General features: G+C 36.9%; 1 protein-coding gene across 1 annotated transcript in view; it reads left to right on the forward strand.

Annotated features, from left to right (window-relative positions):
* Window positions 1-21,074, forward strand: part of DCC (DCC netrin 1 receptor) — a 766,342-nt gene that overhangs the window by 633,724 nt on the left and 111,544 nt on the right. The window contains exons 20-21 of the mRNA XM_060027782.1: window positions 12,605-12,799; window positions 15,783-15,815. Coding sequence (XP_059883765.1) covers window positions 12,605-12,799; window positions 15,783-15,815 — 228 coding nt within the window. The remainder of the gene's footprint in view (window positions 1-12,604; window positions 12,800-15,782; window positions 15,816-21,074) is intronic.

The following is a 21,074-nucleotide window of genomic DNA, read 5'->3' on the forward strand; positions in this document are numbered from 1 at the left end:
AGTCATATACTACCCAATTTTCCAATTTATTTAAATAAATGTCATCACACAGTCTATGTGAACAATACAATGCTTTTGTTTTTTTTTAAGTTTTTACTTTATTTTTTTATACAGCATGTCCTTATAAGTCATCAGTTTTATACACAGCAGTGTATACATGTCAATCCCAATAGCCCAATTCATCACACCCGCACCCCACCCCCCACGATTTCCCCCCCTTGGTGTCCATACATTTGTTCTCTACATCTGTGTCTCAATTTCGGCCCTGCAAACCAGATCATTGGTACTATTTTCCAGTTTCCACATATATGCGTTAGTATACAATATTTGTTTTTCTCTTTCTGACTTACTTCACTCTGTATGACAGTCTCTAGATGCATCCACGTCTCAACAAATGACCCAATTTCATTCCTTTTTATGGCTGAGTAATATTCCATTGTATATACGTACCACACTTATTTATCCATTCATCTGTGATGGGAATTTAGGTTGCTTCCATGACCTGGCTATTGTAAATAGTGCTACAATGAATATTGGGGTGCATGTGTCTTTTTGAATTATGGTTTTCTCTGGGTATATGCCCAGTAGTGGGATTGCTGCATCATATGGTAATTCTATTTCTAGATTTTTAAGGAACCTCCATACTGTTCTCCATAGTGGGTGTATCAATTTACATTCCCACCAACAGTGCAAGATGGTTCCCTTTTCTCCACACCCTCTCCAGCATTTGTTGTTTGTAGGTTTTCTGATGATGCCCTTTCTAACTGGTATGAGGTGATACCTCATTGTAGTTTTGATTTGCATTTCTCTAATAATTAGTGATGTTGAGCGCTTTTCATGTGCTTCTTGGCCATCTATCTGTATGTCTTCTTTGGAGAAATGTCTGTTTAGGTCTTCTGCCCATTTTTGGATTAGGTTGTTTGTTTTTTTGATATTGAGCTACGTAGCTGCTTGTAAGTTTTGGAGATTAATCCTTTTTCAGTTGCTTCATTTGCAAATATTTTCTCCCATTCTGAGGGTTATCTTTTTGTCTTGTTTATGGTTTCCTTTGCTGTGCAAAAGCTTTGAAGTTTCATTAGGTCCCACTTGTTTATTTTTGTTTTTATTTCCATTACTCTAGGAGGTAGATCAAAAAAGATCTTGCTGTGATTTATGTCAAAGAGTGTTCTTCCTATGTTTTCCTCTAAGAGTTTTATACTGTCCAGCCTTACATTTAGGTCTCTAATCCATTTTTAGTTTATTTTTGTGTACAGTATTAGGTAGTGTTCTATTTTCATTCTTTTACTTGTAGCTGTCCAGTTTTCCCAGCACCACTTATTGAAGAGACTGTCTTTTCTCCATTGTATATCCTTGCCTCCTTTATCATAGATTAGTTGACCATAGGTGCGTGGCTTTATCTCTGGACTTTCTATCTTGTTCCATTGATCTGTGTTTCTGTTTTTCTGTCAGTACCATACTGTCTTGATTACTGTAGCTTTGTTATAGTCTAAAGTCAGGGAGTCTGATTACTCCAGCTCCGTTTTTTTCCCCTCAAGACTGCTTTGGCTATTCGGGGTCTTTTGAGTCTCCATACAAATTTTAAGAGTTTTTCTTCTAGTTCCGTAAAAAATGCCATTGGTAATTTGATAGGGATTGCATTGAATCTATAGATTGCTTTGGGTAGTATAGTCATTTTCACAATATTGATTCTTCCAATCCAAGAACATGGTAAATCTCTCCATCTGTTGATACCATCTTTAATTTCTTTCATCAGTGTCTTATAGTTTTCTTCATACAGGTCTTTTGTCTCCCTAGGTAGGTTTATTCCTAGGTATTTTATTCTTTTTGTTGCAATGGTAAATGGGAGAGTTTCCTTAATTTCTCTTTCAGAGTTTTCATCATTAGTGTATAGAAATGCAAGAGATTTCTGTGCATTAATTTTGTATCCTGCAGCTTTACCAAATTCATTAATTAGCTCTAGTAGTTTTCTGTTGGCATCTTTAGGATTCTCTATATATAGTATCATGTCATCTGCAAACAGTGACAGTTTTACTTCTTCTTTTCCAATTTGTATTCCTTTTATTTCTTTTTCTTCTCTGACTGCCATCGCTAGGACTTCCAAAACTATGTTGAATAAGAGTGGTGAGGGTGGACATCCTTGTCTTGTTCCTGATCTTAGAGGAAATGCTTTCAGTTTTTCACCATTGACAATGATGTTTGCTGTGGGTTTGTCATATTTGGCCTTTATTATGTTGAGGTAGGTTCCCTCTATGTCCACTACCTGGAGAGTTTTTATCATAAATCGGTGTTGAATTTTGTCAAAAGCTTTCTCTGCATCTATTGAGATGACTATATGGTTTTTCTCCTTCAATTTGTTAATACGGTGTATCACATTGTTTGATTTGCATATATTGAAGAATCTGTGCATCCCTGGGTAAATCCCACTTGATCATGTTGTATGATCCTCTTAATGAGTTGTTAGATTCTGTTTGCCAGTATTTTGTTGAGGATTTTTGCTTCTATATCCATCAATGATGTTGGTCTGTAATTTTCCTTTTTTGTAGTATCTTTGTCTGGTTTTGGTATCAGGGTGATGGTGGCCTCATATATTGAGTTGGGGAGTGTTCCTTCCTATGCAATTTTTTGCAAGAGTTTGAGAAGAATGGTGTTAGCTCTTCTCTAAATGTTTGATAGAATTCACCTGTGAAGCCATTCGGTCCTGGACTTTTGTTTGTTGGAAGATTTTTAATCCCAGTTTCAATTTCATTCCTTGTGATTGGTCTGTTCATATTTTCCATTTCTTCCTGGTTCAGTCTTAGAAGGTTGTACCTTTCTAAGAATTTGTCCATTTCTTCCGGGTTGTCCATTTTATTGGCATAGAGTTGCTTGTAGTAGTCTCTTAGGATGCTTTGTATTTCTGCGGTGTCTGTTGTAACTTCTCCTTTTTCATTTCTAATTTTATTGATTTGAGTCCTCTCCCTCTTTTTCTTGATGAGTCCGCCTAATGTTTTATCAATTTTGTTTGTCCTCTCGAAGAGCCAACTTTTAGTTTTATTGATCTTTGCTATTGTTTTCTTTGTTTCTATTCATTTATTTCTGCTCTGATCTTTATGATTTCTTTTCTTCTGCTAACTTTGGGTTTTGTTCGTTCTTCTTTCTCTAGTTCCTTTAGGTGTAAGGTTAGATTGTTTATTTGAGATTTTTCTTGTTCCTTGAGGTAGGTTTATATAGCTATAAACTTCCCTCTTAGAACTGCTTTTGCTGCCTCCCATAGGTTTTGGACCATCGTGTTTTCATAGACATTTGTCTCTTGGTATTTTTTGATTTCCTCTCTGATTTCTTCAGTGATCTCTTGGTTATTTAGGAACGTATTGTTTAGCCTCCATGTGTTTTGTGTTTTTTACGTTTTTTTCCCTGTAATTCATTTCTAATCTCATAGCGTTGTGGTCAGAAAAGATGCTTGATATGATTTCAATTTTCTTAAATTTACTGAGGCTTGATTTGTGACCCAAGATGTGATCTATCCTGGAGAATGTTCCATGCACACTTGAGAAGAAAGTGTAATCTGCTGTTTTTGGATGGAATGTCCTGTAAATATCAATTAAATCTATCTGGTCTATTGTGTCATTTAAAGCTTCGGTTTCCTTATTTATTTTCATTTTGGATGATCTTTCCACTGGTGTAAGTGAGGTGTTAACATCCCCCACTATTATTGTGTTATTGTCGATTTTGTCTTTTATAGCTGTTAGCAGTTGCCTTATGTATTGAGGTACTCCTATGTTGGGTGCATATATATTTATAAGTGTTATATCTTCTTCTTGGATTGATCCCTTGATCATCATGTAGTGTCCTTCCTTGTCTCTTGTAACATTCTTTATTTAAAAGTCTATTTTATCTGATATGAGTATTGCTACTCCAGTTTTCTTTTGATTTCCATTTGCACGGAATATCTTTTTCCATCCACTCACTTTCGGTCTTTATGTGTCCCTAGGTCTGAAGTGGGTCTCTTGTAGACAGTATATATATGGGTCTTGTTTTTGTATCCATTCAGCAAGCCTGTTTCTTCTGGTCGGAACATTTAATCCATTCACGTTTAAGGTAATTATCGATATGTATGTTCCTATGACTATTTTCTTAATTGTTTTGGGTTTGTTTTTGTAGGTTCTTTTCTTCTCTTGTGTTTCCCACTTAGAGAAGTTCCTTTAGCATTTGTTGTAGAGCTGGTTTGGTGGTGCTGAATTCTCTTAGCTTTTGCTTGTCTGTAAATCTTTTGATTTCTCCATTGAATCTGAATGAGATCCTTGCTGGGTAGAGTAATCTTGGTTGTAGGTTCTTCCCTTTCATCACTTTAAGTATATCATGCCACTCCCTTCTGGCTTGTAGAGTTTCTGTTGAGAAATCAGCTGTTAACCTTATGGGAGTTCCCTTGTATATTATTTGTCATTTTTCCCTTGCTGCTTTCAGTAATTTTTCTTTGTCTTTAATTTTTGCCAGTTTGATTACTATGTGTCTCGGCGTGTTTCTCCTTGGGTTTATCCTGTATGGGACTCGCTGCACTTCCTGGACTTGGATGGCTATTTCCTTTCCCTTGTTAGGGAAGTTTTTGACTATAATGTCTTCATATGTTTTCTCTGGTCCTTTCTCTCTCTCTTCTCCTTCCGGGACCCCTATAATATGAATATTGTTGTGTTTAATGTTGTCCCAGATGTCTCTTAGGCTGTCTTCATTTCTTTTCATTCTTTTTTCTTTATTCTGTTCCGCAGCAGTGAATTCCACCATTCTGTCTTCCAGGTCACTTATCCGTTCTTCTGCCTCAGTTATTCTGCTATTGATTCCTTCTAGTGTAGTTTTCATTTCAGTTATTGTATTGTTCATCTCTGTTTGTTTGTTATTTAATTCTTCTAGGCCTTTGTTAAGCATTTCTTGCATCTTCTCGATCTTTGCCTCCATTCTTTTTCCGAGGTCCTGGATCATCTTCACTATCATTATTCTGAATTCTTTTTCTGGAAGGTTACCTATCTCCACTTCATTTAGTTGTTTTTCTGGGGTTTTATCTTGTTCCTTCATTTTGTACATAGCCCTCTGCCTTTTCATCTTGTCTGTCTTTCAGTGAATGTGGTTTTTGTTCCACAGGATGCAGGATTGTACTTCTTCTTGCTTCTGCTGTGTGCCCTCTGGTGGATGGGGCTGTCTAAGTGGCTTGTGCAAGTTTCCTGATGAGAGGGACTGGTGCTGGGTAGAGCTGACTCTTGCTCTGGTGGGCAGAGCTCAGTAAAACTTTAATCTGCTTCACTGTTGATGGGTGGGGCTGGGTTCCCTCCCTGTTGGTTGTTTGGCCTGAGGCAATCCAACACTGGAGCCTACCTGGGCTCTTCAGTGGGGCTAATGACAGACTCTGTGAGGGTTCACACTAAGGTGTACTTCCCAGAACTTCTGCTGCCAGTGTCCTTGTCCCCACGGTGAGCCGTAGCCAGCCCCCTGCTCTGTAGGAGACCCTGCAACACTGAACCAGGTCTGCCTCAGTTTCCCCTTGGGTCACTGCTCCTTCCCCTGGGTCCCGATGCGCACACTACTTTGTGTGTGCCCTCCAAGAGTGGAGTCTCTGTTTCCCCCAGTCCTGTCGAAGTCCTGCAATCAAATCCCACTAGGCTTCAAAGTCTGATGCTCTAGGAATTCCTCCTGCTGTTACCGGATCCCCAGGTTGGGAAGCGTGACGTTGGGCTCAGAACCTTCACTCCAGTGGGTGGACTTCTGTGGTATAAGTGTTCTCCAGGCTGTGATTCACCCACCCAGCAGTTATGGGATTTGATTTTACTGTGATTGCGCCCCTCCTACCATCTCATTGTGGCTTCTCCTTTGTCTTTGGATGTAGGGTATCTTTGTTGTGAGTTCAAGTGTCTTCCTGTCGATGATTGTCCAGCAGCTAGTTGTGATTCTGGTGTTCTCGCAAGAGGGAGTGAGAGCACATCCTTCTGCTCCGCCATCTTGGTTCAGGGCCCCAGAATGTGTTTTCAACTCTGAAAAAAAAGCTTAATTTTCCTTTTCAGTTGGAAAAAGTGGAAGTCTGTCCCATATTAGGAAATGCCAATTAATCTGAGCAATAAAATTCTGTCTGCCAATGTCACAGTGCATGTATAAGAAATTGTGTCCACATATTTTATTTAGAGGTGTACGTTCCATAGTTCTCAATACTAAAAATCCATTCTTGTACAATGGCGTAGTAAAAGTATGGGATGAAATACTTTTCACCTTTAAAGACTGCTTCATTTATTAAAACCAAGTTGTGATTATCAAGTTGAGATATTTTGACTCAATTCAACAGGGAGCAAACACTAAAAACCGTTGAAACAACTTTAAACAACACTTAAAACAACTTCTGTTCTATGTATATTTTGATTCTTTCATTCAAATCACTTCAAAAAGTAGGATGATAAAATGTTCAAAATATCAGACCGATAGGCTGAGAGCCCAGATTTTCCACACTCAGTTTCTTGTGAAAGGACAACGGAAGATGTGAGTTGTTTTCCAGTGTGTCAGAGCACACGTGTGCCTGTGTGGAGGGATATACTCCCATCTTACTTTTGTATTTCTTTGTTTTCCTAAATCCCTGTATGTGCACAGCAGGAGAACAGGGTGGTTACGAACCCAAGCTTCTGACGGAGATATCTGAGCAAGTTATTTAACCTCCCTGAGTCTTACTTTAGAACTTCTTTTGTAGAATTGTTATAATAAAGGACTGAGAAAAGTCCCTGATACCCGGTGAGCCCTGAAATAATTTAGATTATTATTCCCAGTTGAAATTCATTCTAGGACAAGGGTTCACTATTGTACTCTGAACAGAACCAGATCATCAATTTATAAATATATATATTTATAAATGTATATATATAAATATATATGTGTGTGTATATATATATATATTTCCAGAAGATTAAACAAAAAAGAGGATGAAAAAGGAGATCCAGGTAATTCCAGTGCCTAAATTCCTTGATTATAAACTGGCATCTTAGGAATTTAGACTGACATTTTCAGAAGAAAATGGTTCAAAATGAATTAAGCATTTACTACATGCTTGGCATTCTGCTAAGCATTTTTGTCTTATAAGCGATCATATATTCCTACTATTTCATTTTGAAATAAAGAGTTGAGGGCCTTCCAGTGTAAATAACTTTCCCAAAGTCAAATAACGAAGAAGTAGCAGAGCTGGGATGTAAAACTCAGGCTCCTAGTCTTAACTATTGCACTGCGTTTTTCTCTTCTTATCAGTATTCTACTGGTCCAAATCAATGATGCTCAACTGATTTATGATTTAATTTATCTGAGGAGGGATTGAGAGTGGTACTTCGTAAAAGCTCCCCAAGTGATTTTAACGTACAGTTAGATTTGTGAAACACTGATCTAAATAAATGCAACATCTAACATTATTTGAGATCAAGGACCTGTGCAGATAAAAGAGTTAGAGCCTCAAAGATTGTTTCCTTATCAATACCATCTAATGACTAAGGTTGTACCCTCTTTTTCCGTGTCATTCGATACTCTAGTCCAATTCCTCTTCCTTGAAATTCTCCTCTCTCTTGACTTTTGTAAAATCATCTAACCACTTTTCTTCCCACTTCCAGGCTGTAACTTCTCAGTCTCCTAAGCATACTTTTCTTCCACCTGTTCCATAAGTGTTACTTCCCAGAATGCAGATCTTTTCATTCCCTTCATTACTTTCTCTGAAAAAGTATCTGCACTATAGCCAGGACTTCAGTGAACATGATCTCATGTCTCTGGAATCTATGTCTCCCTCCAAGGAATTCTAAATACACACATCCCTCATATTGTACATTTCCACTTGTCTGTCTTAGTGTCACCTCGTTCTATTCCCCAATCCCCCTCTCTCCCATTCTTCCATTCTTTGCTCTATCACCTACCACAAATGGCCAAACAATGCACTATTATATTCTGGAATAGGTTGTTAGCCCATTGGGATTGTGAACCCAGCTGGGCACTCACACTGGAGTCATGTGTCTAAACATTCTTACTCTCATCTTTTTAGAAGCCTCCACAGTTCACCCAGCAGCAAAAGTTGGAAACTTAGTCATCTTGACTTCTTCCTGTCCATCCCCTTTCCATATTATCATAAGAGAAAATCTAAATGCTTATAGTACAAGGCTGAAAGCAGCAGGAGAGCAGGGTTCAGATTTTGTTCAATGCTTTCTCCCCAGTAACAATATCTTTGACACTTAATAGATAATTAATAAACACTTGTTGAGCAGAATAATCATTAAATTGATATTAAATATATTGTTTGACTTGAAAATGTAGTTCTAGCTTCTAAACAAGATATTTCTTAAGCTTTATTAATATAAATAAATCAAAGCCTTAGCATTTACTAGGTAGTTACTACATAAAAGATAATGTAATAGAAATACACTCATATATTAAGTTTTTAAAATGCATTATCTCACAGCAACTTGTTTTAAGTTAAGAAAATTAAGACATACTTGGATTATTCAAGTCGCTCAGGGTTGCAAAGCTAGTAAATGATAGCACTATGATTTGAGGTCAGGCCTCCCTGAATCCATAACCTATAATTTTTGACCACAAAAAAAGGAGAAAACAGGTCCTCCTTTTTTATATATCGACCTATATATATGATTATCAGAATCAGTTCTTTAAAGATGAGAAGCCCTCACTGGGCTGAGCTCCTTGCTGAGAGGGGCCACATCATGTATCTCAGTCTTCCCAGTACTTATCCACCTACCTGATCCGCGGAAGGGAATCACCGATGAGTGGGAGGAAGTATGGAAAAGGACAGAAGAGAGACGAGAGGTGGAGGTGACTACTTTCTGACACTTTGCTTCTGGAATTACAACTACCTATTTGTATAAGTAGCGTCAAAATGAAAGATGTATATGATGCTACGTTTTTTAAGTATTTACACAAATGATATTTCAATGTAGGAATGCCCAGGTAAATTAATAATCCCCAAAGGTCTTACAACCTATGACAGAATATAATACTGATACTTTATTATTGCCCAGGATAGTGGGTAAGAGATAAAAATAAAGTGGAAAAAATGTAAGATGAAAGGATGGAGAATGACAGGGAATTGGACACAAAGGAATGAACATATAGATACAGAACGATAGTGAGAAACCTATAAATGTGTCCCAATCTATGTGGTTAAATGGAAATCTATAAGGTGAGACTTCAACAATGGATTTAATAGCCTCAAAACATGCCAAACTCACAGATCCAAATGAAGTTGTATGGTTTTTCTAAAGCTAGATTTTAGAGTTTTGAGTGATGTACTCTTGTTTCTATTCTCCAACTCAGTTTTCAAATTTACAACCAATGACAGGCATTTTAAAATAAATTTCAGGAAATTGCTCAAATACAATTTGGAGTCAGAACCTGCACTTTCAGCTTTACTTACCTGATGCCAGAACTGTCACTTTTAAATGCTTCAGTGACTACTCTTCACATAGAAAAAAATTACATGAAGGCAAATACTATATTCTCATTTGGTAAATGGAGAAAATCAGGAGTAGGTGTAGCTGACTTGAGATGGGAGCACAATTATCCAAACTTTCAAGTTCATCATGTACTTACAACAGCCCATGAAAACTTCAACCATTTCCTTAAATGTCATGAATTCAAAACTTATATACTTACAGGCTAGGGGATTTTATTCAATAAGTGAGTTTCAATACCTATTGTGTGAAGACTATTTTATTAGTTTTCTTTGAAGAATAAGAAGTAATATAAGATATAGCTCCTGAACTAAAGGAATATTTTTATTCTTTTGAAGAGATAAGACATGCACATAATAAAAGCTAGAACAATATTACTAGTGCCAGGGTCTTCTTTTCAGTAGATATGGTTCTTTGGGTACAAGAATGGAGACTTTTCTGGCTCACAGAATATTAGGAGGTTGTACTGATGTTGATCTCAGGGGCTGAGTTATCAAAGAATGGACATCTATGAGTCAGAAACAACTCCTTTATCCAATGATATTTTATAATCCCTTTTGAATTATAGTCTTCCAATTTTAATATCAGCCAGAGGGAGGAGCCATATAGCCTTTATAAATTTTGTAGACTTCTTTATCTTGATTAGTCTTTTATTTTCCCCTGAGCTCTCCACATCTTACATATTCATATCTGCAGCATCAACATCTCAACAAATATACCACAAAATATGCAGAATTCACATCATCAACTAGAGCAGTGATTCCTGACTTTACTGGAACACAGAAATCAACTGGGGTGCAGTTTACTGGGGTTACCATTAACCTGTTAGCTACTGCTGTGTAACAATATCACCACAAATTTAGCAGCTTAAAATAACACCCATTTGCTATCTCACTGTTTCTGTCAGTCAGGAATCCAAGAACAACTTAGCTGGGTAATCTGCCTTAGGGTCTCTTACAAGCTGGCAATGAAGGTGTTAGCTTCGGCTGATATCTCATTTGAGGCTTACCTGGGAAAATATTTGCTTCTAAGTTTATGTAGTTGTTGGCAGGACTCAGTTCCTTACTGGCTGTTGATCAGAGCCCAGCCTTAGTTCCTTGCCACATGGTCTTCTCCATCTGGCAACTTATTTCATCAAAGCGAACAAAGGAGAGAGTCTATAGAGTCTGCTAGCAAGACAGAAGTTATAACTTATGTAACATAATCATGGAGGTGACAGTCCATCACATTTGCCATATTCTGTTGGTTAAAAGCAAGACTTAGGTCCCATGTACACTCAGAGAGAAAAGACTACACAAAGCTGTAACTGCCAGGAGGCAGGGATAATTGAGGGGCTATCCAAGACTTGTCTGCCATGCCTATTGAATCAAAATGCCCTTTCTTGGGCTCTATGTTTTGTAACCTATACCTAGTCCCCAGGTAATTCTTATGATTAGGCAGATTTGGAAAACAATGAAGTTGGGAAAAGGTGAAAGCCAAAGCAAAATCGATGCAAGTTTTCAGCATTGATCTGAATTTAAGACAAATGGCCTTCTGGGTGTTGGAGGTTGTGGCATTGCTTAATCCTACAGAATCACAGGGGAAAACTATCCAGTTCACTGTGTATAATGCATCCTCCAAACCCAGGCATAATTCTGTAAATCACTATGGGATTAAGTGAAAATGATACAAAATTGTACAAGTACTCTTATACTTTATGGAAGTGGGTTACAAAGTGTACAGAAAGGAGAGCTCACTATAGAGGAATGTTTCATATGTTAGATGTAGCTTAAACTAGACCTGGATGGCCAGGTAGGAGTTGGATGGAGAAAGTAAGGAAAGGTGTGAGGAGTAAGAGGGAAGTAGGAATAAGGATAGTATGGAAATCAGTCCTCGTGGAACTAAGAGTTGTGCTGAGATGTAGGTAATACGCATGGTTATTTTGGAAGGCAAGTGAATCTGAGTCAAAGAACCTGTGACATGACCACTGAAATATCTATGCGTGAAGGTCCCCAGTCCGGATGGGACAAGCGGGACTCAAAAGGAAGGACTAGGGGAATCAAAGGAAGACAATTCTTTTTAAAAAGTATTATTTACAAAGAATGTATTCAATGCGTAAGAATAGACCTAGGGACATTTGCGGCCTATCTGATGCGGATACCATTGCAGAAATTTGATAGAAGTAGAGGCTGACACCACATTCATGTAGCAAAGACGCCTGCAATGAGTTATTTTACAGTTTATATTACACTATCGTCTGATATAATATGTAGTGTAATATAAAGTGATGAATTAATGCTTTTAGATAAAAGCTAGCTTAAATATTAGCTAAATATAATGTTAGAATATGAATATTTTACAGGGATACCTGGATCTGTTTGGGTGCATATTAGACTATCACCACTGAATACACTACAATTATTCATCCCCTAACACAGAGGATGAATGATACTATCAAATGATGGATTTTTTAATATTTGAGATACTAACTAGATAACCTACAGTTATCCAGAAATACTTTTTCTTTCTTTGTTTATTTTTGCCTAGTTGGGATGGACGGGGGGAAATGGTGTTGGATGTTTGGTATGGTAGCAGAAGATGTTATCCTAGCCCTTTTATCACTGAGCTTGGGTCATGCTCAACTTCATCATCTATGAAAAGACAGCAACAGTACCCCTGCCAACGTCACAGAGTTATTACAGTAACCAAATAAGATCATTTATTTTTATAACACTTTAAAAATATAGGGCATTTTATACTTTTCAATCTATTTTTATTATTTAAACACTAGCCAAAATAAACATTACTTATCTTGATTATTGGATACAGTGAAAATGATACAGACTGGTTATCTGTCTTCTATGTTTTTCCTCATGCCTATATATTAGCGCAAACCAATAATCAGGATTTATAGGCAGCAGAAACCTCACATTTTAAAAATATGGCAGATATTTTTATTTCTAATGGCTTATTCCACTTTTGGATTTTGTACATTGAAGCAATTCATTTTCTAAGCTTTGCAATACAAAGCAACATCATTACTTGCCAAACTGAATACTGTGCTTATAGATTGTGGATATATGATAATCCTTGAAAATTATACTTGGGACACATGGATGTTTGGAAGCAGAAGTGTAACATGTAGTCAGTACAGTAATCAACGTTGTGTTCATTTATTCATGCAGCTTACATCTTGTTTTATACCTTGGACAAGAACATTCCAATTGATGACTGGGTTATGGAAACAATCAGTGGTGATCGGCTTACACATCAAATCATGGATCTCAACCTTGACACTATGTATTACTTTCGAATTCAAGCACGGAATGTGAAAGGAGTGGGGCCCCTCTCTGATCCCATCCTTTTCAGGACTCTGAAAGGTTTGAATCATTTCCTGTCATTTCGGGGTTTTTTCCTATGGAGTTGTTATAAAATAGTGTTGGAGTCTGTGTTAGGAATTGCCTTCAACCATCTCTGTTGGCACGTGACTACAGTGGGCATTCAAAAGAAATTAAAATGCAAATTAAAACCAGAATGAGGTATCACCTCAAGCCTGTTAGAGTGGACCTCATCCAAAAGACAAGAGACAACAAATGCTGGCTTGGCTGTGGAGAAAAGGGAACCCTCGTGCACCGTTTGGGGAATGTAAGTTGGTGCAGCCACTATGGAAAACAGTATGGAGGTTCCTCAAAAAATTAAAAATAGAAATATCATATGATCTAGCAATTCCACTTCTGGGAATAGATCCAAAGGAAACAAAAACACTAACCCTATAAGATATCTGCATCCCAATGTTCAGAGCAGTATTATGTGCAACAGCCAGGACATGGAAAGAGTGTAAATGTCCACAGATGGGTAAAGAAGTTGTGATATATGTATTCCATTATATATATATAATAAAGTTATATATAATTATATGTACATAATGGAATATTATTCAGCCATAAAAAAACAGGGAAATCCTGGGCTTCCCTGGTGGCGCAGTGGTTGGGAGTCCGCTTGCCGATGCAGGGGACACGGGTTCGTGCCCCAGTCTAGGAAGGTCCCACATGCCGCGGAGCGGCTGGGACCGTGAGCCATGGCCGCTGACCCTGCGCGTCCCGAGCCTGTGCTCTGCAACGGGAGAGGCCACAACAGTGAGAGGCCCGCGTACCACAAAAAAAAAACCAAACAGGGAAATCCTACCGTTTGTGACAATATGGATGGACCTTGAAGGTGTTATGCTAAGTGAAATAAGTCAGAGAGAGAAAGACAAATACTATGTGATCTCACTTATATATGGGACCTAAACAAACAGATAAACACCAAACTTATAGAAAAAGATCAGATATATGGTTACCAAAGGTAGGAGGTGATGAGAGGAGGAATTCGAGGAAGGTAATCAAAAGATACAAACGTTCAAGATATTTGATATTTCAAGATATTTATAAAAGGGTAGATCCCAAGAGTTATGATGAAGACAATTTTTTCCTTTCTTTTTACTGTACCTATATGAGATGAAGATGTTAACTAAAGCTGTTGTCATCATTTCCCAATATGTGTAAATCAAATCATCATGTTGTGTATCTTAAACTTGTACAGTGATGTACGTCCATTATTTCTTAAATAATTGGAAATAAATTGGAAACAAAAAAAAAAAGATAAAATTAATTAATTAATTAAAATTTATCTTTTTATGCTGAAAGCCAACATGTCAAAGAAAGATACATTATTACATTTTCTGCCATCAGCACAAAGTGGACATATTTAACTTGACTTTTTTTCATTTACAACTCTTTTGGAATTTTGTACGGATTTCATGTATATGGGCTCTACTCAAAATATAATGAAACACTTTAGCCTTTTTATGTAAGGGAATAAAAATTAAAAAGCATTGTATTATGTGGATAGCTTACTATTGCCAACTTTAAATATTTCCTTTCAGGAACTATTGTCCTTATATATTAAAAGAAATTCTGATATGGCAAGAAAGAAAATCTCAAACAAAATTAATTTTTTTTTTTAAGCACACAGGGTAGCAACATGAAAAAAATACCTTGTGGTATGATTACTAGAAAAACTTTACATGCTTGCAAGTATAAAAATTACTGCTCAATTTAAGGACAATTATATGTTTATACAGAAAAATACTAAGACCCAAGAATGGTAACTACCTCATAATGATCTGCATATAAGTCCTTTCCATTTTACAGCACAGTATTATTTTTCTGGAGGATGAATGATTTCAAGAGCCTCTATTATTTAGCCATTGAAAGTAATTCAGATGTTCTATAGCTGATATTTAAAGATGTATATTTAACATCTGATGTGTGTTATTTTAAAGGATACTTGACTCTTAAATATGTTACCACATTATGCCCATATATCTGGCCAAAAACTTAATAAAACATGATGGCAAACAGCCGAAAAATTAGAAACAGGTATCTGATTGACATTTTTACCCATTTGTTTGGACATACTAAAGAAGAGGCTTAGAATAACTAGATAGTCTATTTCTCAATTCTCCTAGGAAAAGTATGCTAATAAATAGTAGACTTTTGAATTCTGGTGACTGAGCTATTCAAAAGCTAGATTTGGTAACAGCTAATCCGAAAGTTTGCCAAGAATGCACAAAAAAAAGCATTCAGCCTCAACCTGCATGACAGCCCTTAATGACAGAGTAGAAGCGGGCGGGGTGGGGGTGGGGGGGAGGCAGGAGAAAAGTGAGCCAGTCTTCATCTATCCAGGTTTTTAGGACTTCTTGTCTAAATCAGGATTCACTCCAAATGAGCAATTGAAAGGAAACTGGTTATTCATTTTGTGAGAGCAAGAAATGTAACTAGGTAACGTTTCACAAATGCTTCATCTTTATCTAGACAAGTTGTGAACAATTCAAGACTTTTCTTCACAAGGTTTAAAATCAAAGAATTTAGATTAAACTTTACGATATTTTATTATTTTACCCTATTCATGTGAGAATTGGTAAACTTTTCTTGTTGAAAAATTTAAAATGAATACAAGAAAATAGCTTCCTTAACTTGTTTAAAATATACGGGTGATAATTACTTGGTAATGACATGCACTTTCTTTTACTGTAAATTGTATCATTAATTAAACTTGCATGATGATCATTTTGAGTTTATGTTTAGAGGAATGTTACAAATAACACTTTTAGAACACATTTATACAGCAAAACAATTATTTTCCATTTCTTTCTATGACTAATTTAATCCAAATAATCACATTAACCAAATTCCTTATCAATTTGTTTTCAATAGGGCATTGGCCTTGATATGAGAACTCGCTAACAAAACTGTTGATTTGAAATGTCAGCTTTCTTGATGGAAACTACCAAACTCTAATAATATTTCTCTTTCCCCACAGTGGAACACCCTGACAAAATGGCTAATGACCAAGGTATGGTGGTTTAATCTGTCATTTTTCCCTCCCTGAATCAATCTTATCCGTTAGAAATGTCAGTCATTATTTTCTATTCCTCTTTTCACCTGGGCCATACACCTGATGAAGCAGACACCAGTGTGATAATTAATCTTATTAATGAAGTTCTGCCTGGCTGAGGTTTCAGTTCTGATAGGGAGGATGTAAATTTTCTTGAGAGGAAATTGTTTTGTCTCCATTCTGAAGGACCAATTAAAATGTCAAGCTTCTTTGTATGAAATAAATTTTTAGTCTCTGTCTGCACTTCTGAATAATTCACATTAAGTATAATTAAGCTCAGCATAATTTTCAAGCTGCTCTTGCACCCTTTCATGAACTCTGGATTAAAGTTCTATAGCTCGACAGAGAAAACTCATAAATCATGTGTGCTTTTCCTCTACAATGAGCTGCTTTTAATACATAAAAACAAAGTTAGGTCAACTTTTCTTTAGGGCATTACTTTTGTTGATTTTGAAGCCAGAAAGCTTTCATTTCATGAATCAGGTACCAGTTTGACTTGCAGTATTTTATCCTCCTTCCATTCATTTGCTAAAAGCCGATTTGTGTCGAGAAACAGGGATGGTTTTACACAAAGGAAAATGGAGGTAAATCAGAGTTATCCGTCAACTCTCAGGTAGATAGGAATTTATTACCATGATTTGTAGACTGATCTATTAGGATTCCATTCTTTTACCACTAAGGTTAATTAGTAGAATGCTAAAGGAGAAAAAGAATAGTTTATGAGTTTTATTTTTTCAGGATGTCATATTCTTCAAAGAAGGGAGTGTTTGGAAATGCTGGTTATAGTCAGTGTCATGAGTATTGGTTCAGAGTCCACAGCTTGTATAGTTGTCTCCTGCTTTGGGCACCTGTCAACAGAACCTCCTTGTCAGCATCATGTCTCTTAAGGCCTCCTGTTGTAGATTTCAGGAAAACATGCTTTTCAACAAGAATACTTTCCAACTATTGACAGATACTAAGCATCTGAATGTTGAGTTTCACTAACAGTAGCAGGTTGTCTACATGAGTAGTATTATCTTTAATGATCCTGTGTTCAAGTTTATTTCTGGGTCCATATACCATCCCTCTGCTTAAGAGAACATGGCTAGAGCGTCACACAGGGAGTAATAGAAATGATACAATACACAGAAATGTCCACCCAGGGTTCATGTTTCCATTAATCACCTAGCTGTTCCTGCTTGCTTATACTTAAAATATTTTCATAAGGCCAATATCTACTGAACAGTGATATTTGTAAAACTACTAATGATAAATAATTGGCAGTTAGTGTGTATTCACTTAGGTAAATTAAATATTAGTGCTAGACAAATTCAAGCTGGAATAGTTAATTAGCAGAATGTATTATTTCAGTTCAAAAATAATTAAAACAGCATCACATTGTTTCCTTAACTGAAGTGAATTTGGAATTTCCACAGGCAGGTAACTCCCAATTTTTGAAATTATATTTAGAAAAAGTATGCATAGAGAGAAAGAAAACTCACAAACATTTTTTTTAAGTAACTGAACCAGATGAAAAGTTACATTATTAGCCGTTTGGGTGACAACATGCCCAAGCTTCTCAATAAGTGAGTTTCCAGTTGTTTCTGGATTCCTTTTAACTGTTTTTTGCTATTACTTTTTAAGTTAACTGTTTTGCTTAATAATATTTTCAGCTACCAAGAAATATATTTTGTACAGTCTCTCCAGTCACACACTCTCCATGGATTTTACTCAGATTTTCATATTGATGGTGAAATCAGATCAATTACTGGCAACAAAAGGAATTCCCAAGAATTATTGCCAGTGCCTGAGTGTGTTAATATATTTGGGAAATTGTTCTTTTCCTTCATCTAACATTACTTAAAAGGATTCTGTCACACATTATACTAGTTGGTCCCATATTCAATCACCGCTGGTATAGAGTTGGTTAAATTGATAGGTTCTAAATTTTACATCAAACTCAAATTACTTGTAAAATTAAGAGGGAGTGACAACATGTAATTTAGTGATTATAGGTAAGATCTTTACATTTTTACAAGAACGCGTATAAAATTTGTTGGCAGTTAAAAACTCTTTGTAAACAAAATCATTCATCTGAGTTGATGACCAAGTGCACAAAAAATAACCCAGTTTAAAGATCTCTCTAAGAATGGTGAAAATAGTAGGAAAAAGCTGCTCTGAATGTTCCCACTCTCAGCACATAGCAAATCAGTGGAATATGCATTATTGTGCTCTCTGTTAGACCAATATACCCCCTTCCCATGCAGAATGGTCCCACTGTTACATTTATGGCAAACACTGAATTTCTGTTGAGAGAAAATTTGCTCAGAGAGAAAATTTAGCACCCTGGGTTAGAGTTAACCTTGCAAAGATGAATCCTAAATAGAAAAGCAGGAGATGGAGTTTGACTTATATGAGAGGAAGTGAGAAAAGTTTTGATTGTTTTTGAAAAGTATCTCTGTGGTCTCTTGTCACAATTACTTTTCGTTGGAATCTAATACCTGCCCTGAAGAACATAAATGTGAAAAGAAAAAGTCAATTATATTTGAATCACGTGTGATTTGGGGAAAATATTTTCTTCTGAGTAATAGTAGTACTAGTATGAAAATTATTAATAGATGATTTATATAGGACTCCTTTTCCCCTTTACGTAAGTGTAAATTGGTTATATCTAGCATTTGCTTATCTCTTGTTCCACATCTTAATTATTTTTCTAGTCTCTTGTAGGCACAAGTGGCCAATAAGTTTTAAAGTAGTCATGGGATTTTAGAGATTAACCACAGATTTACTCTTTTGGAGGTTCAGGCAAGGTAGGGAAATTGTATGGGTTATGTGAAGTGAGTGGAAAAGATAGAGAAATCCTCTGCTTTAGACACTTTTCCTTTTTTATTTTCCATATTTTGGTAAAAACCCTGTCAATTTGTCTGTGTCTGGGTGGGCGTGTGTAATGGTAGAATTAATCCTTATGGAGCTCTCACCATCAGTCGCTGTTCTAAGAACTTAACTTGTGTTAACTCATTTAATCCTCATAACAATACTGTGAAAGAGTTGCTATTATTGTCTCTGTTTTAGTGATACAGAAGCTGAAACTCAGAGAGTTTAAGTGATTTGCCTGTAGACACACAGCTAGGAAGTAGCAAGGCCATGATTCAAACCCAGACAAGCATCTTGCAAAACCTATTTTGAACCACCAAGTGTCTCCATCACTATATGCTACGTATATACATACACAGCCACACACACACACTTTTGACATATATCTATAAAGTTTCTGTATCTAAAGTGGGTGTATATTTTCCCAATATCAAGCTTTCTTTCCTCAACTCTGTGAATATTCTAGAGAACAAAGCAAACAGCTCTCAATCCGGGGTCATGTTATAAGTGGGAAGCCACAGCACTGAATATATGATACTGACAGTTCTTTATCTCAGGAAACATGGGGATGGTGCTAACTCCACTGTCTTGGTCAGCTCGGGCTGCCAAGACAGAACACCATAGATTGGGTGCATTAAGTAACACACTTATTTTCTCATAGTTCTGGAGGCTGGAAGTCTCAGATCAAAGTCTGGCAGGGTTGGTTTCTGGTGAGGGCTCTCTTCCTGGCTTGCAGACAGCTGCCTTCTTGCTGTGTCCTCACATGGTGGAGAGAGTATGAGCTCACTCATGTCTCTTCTTATAAGGACACTAATCCTATCGGATCAGGGCCCCACCCTTATGACCTCATTTAACCTCAGTTACTTCTATAAAGGCCCATATCTCCAAATACAGTCACACTGGGTTTTAGGAATTCAACATATGAATTTGGGGGTGGGAGAGGACATAATTCAGTTTACAGCATCCACTTTCAAGACTCAAGCTGTTCTTTCACTCTTTTACAGATTATCTTTCTAGATTTTCAAATGAGGAAGCAGAAGGTAATGTTTTACAAAAGGTCACTCAAATATAGTGGCAGGCAGAGTTGGAATTCAAACATCTTTATCTCTGACTCTAGTCTTTCCTTTGTAGACTGTTTCTATACTTACAAAATAATTGGCTTTTTGTTTTTCAACAATCAGCTTAAACCTTTTAGAGTTTCTCACAGAAGCATTTATAAAAGCTTCTTGTTTTGGGGTTGCAGTGGAGGTTAGCAGTAACTATAAACTATGACCAATTCTCGAAAGTGATGATTAGATCAAAATTTTAATCTTAAAGGATTGTCTTTGCATCCTTAGATTCCATTTAACCCCAAAATGTTGTTCTCCACTTTGAGGTGTCTATAATGTAAAAACTGGTAATTCTTAGCATGAACACAAATGTTTTCAATTTCATGTGTGTTTCCATGCCTGCCCAATGGGGCAATAGAGTGGGTGCTGTGACCATGACATAGTACCATAAAGAGGGCAGGAATCTTCATGAAATGATCTGTATCATCGATGATATGAATCATGAAGAAAATGCTTGCTTCAAGCACTATCAAGTATCTTTAATTCTCCATGGCTGCAGAGGGGTGACCTAAAACAGGAGGCCTGAAAAAGAGGCATAAATTCACAGACCAGTTTTTAGATCCAGATGAAGGCGGCCTGCTGAGAACGGCCCTCCCACCATGGAGAGAGAATTTCTCTCCTCTGAATCATGGTAATGGCTGGTAATGCTCTGGGCTTTCCCGTCAGCATCATTCAGTGTGTGCTGGAAGAGAACCGGAATGGAATCAGATGCCCAATATTCTAGCACCATGCTGTCACTCTGAGCACCTGTGTGGCTTTGGGCATGTGACTGAACTCTTCTCAGCATCCTCACCTGTAAAATGATGACTTTTGCCCAAATTACCTTGGATTTCTTTTAAGTTTTCAGATGATCAAATTTTAGGATTGGTGTTAAAATTTAAAAAAACCTAAGCACGGCGCAGCGTCTTCGTGTAGGGTAGCGCTTCACATTTCAGCACTCCCACTGTGCACCCATCACTCTTCTGTGCACTGTGCATGTTCTATCATATTTAGTTCTGACAACATCCTTACAGATGCAGAAAATAAAACGCCAAGAGGTTAAATCTTGCCCAAACGCTCACAGTATGTGTAAGTGGTTAGGCTGAGATATATACCCAGGCTAACTAACTTGAGAATCTCTGCTCATACCAATGTATAATTTCTGGAAATGCACTGAGTTAATCGACTCCTACTTTGTTATCAAGATAATGAAACTTATACATCCTTCCCATAAATTCACCCAGTTTAAAGGTCTTTGTCTTCCCTCAATAGGGTA

The sequence above is a fragment of the Delphinus delphis genome, chromosome 13, assembly GCF_949987515.2.
Source record: "Delphinus delphis chromosome 13, mDelDel1.2, whole genome shotgun sequence".
Lineage (NCBI taxonomy): Eukaryota > Metazoa > Chordata > Mammalia > Artiodactyla > Delphinidae > Delphinus > Delphinus delphis.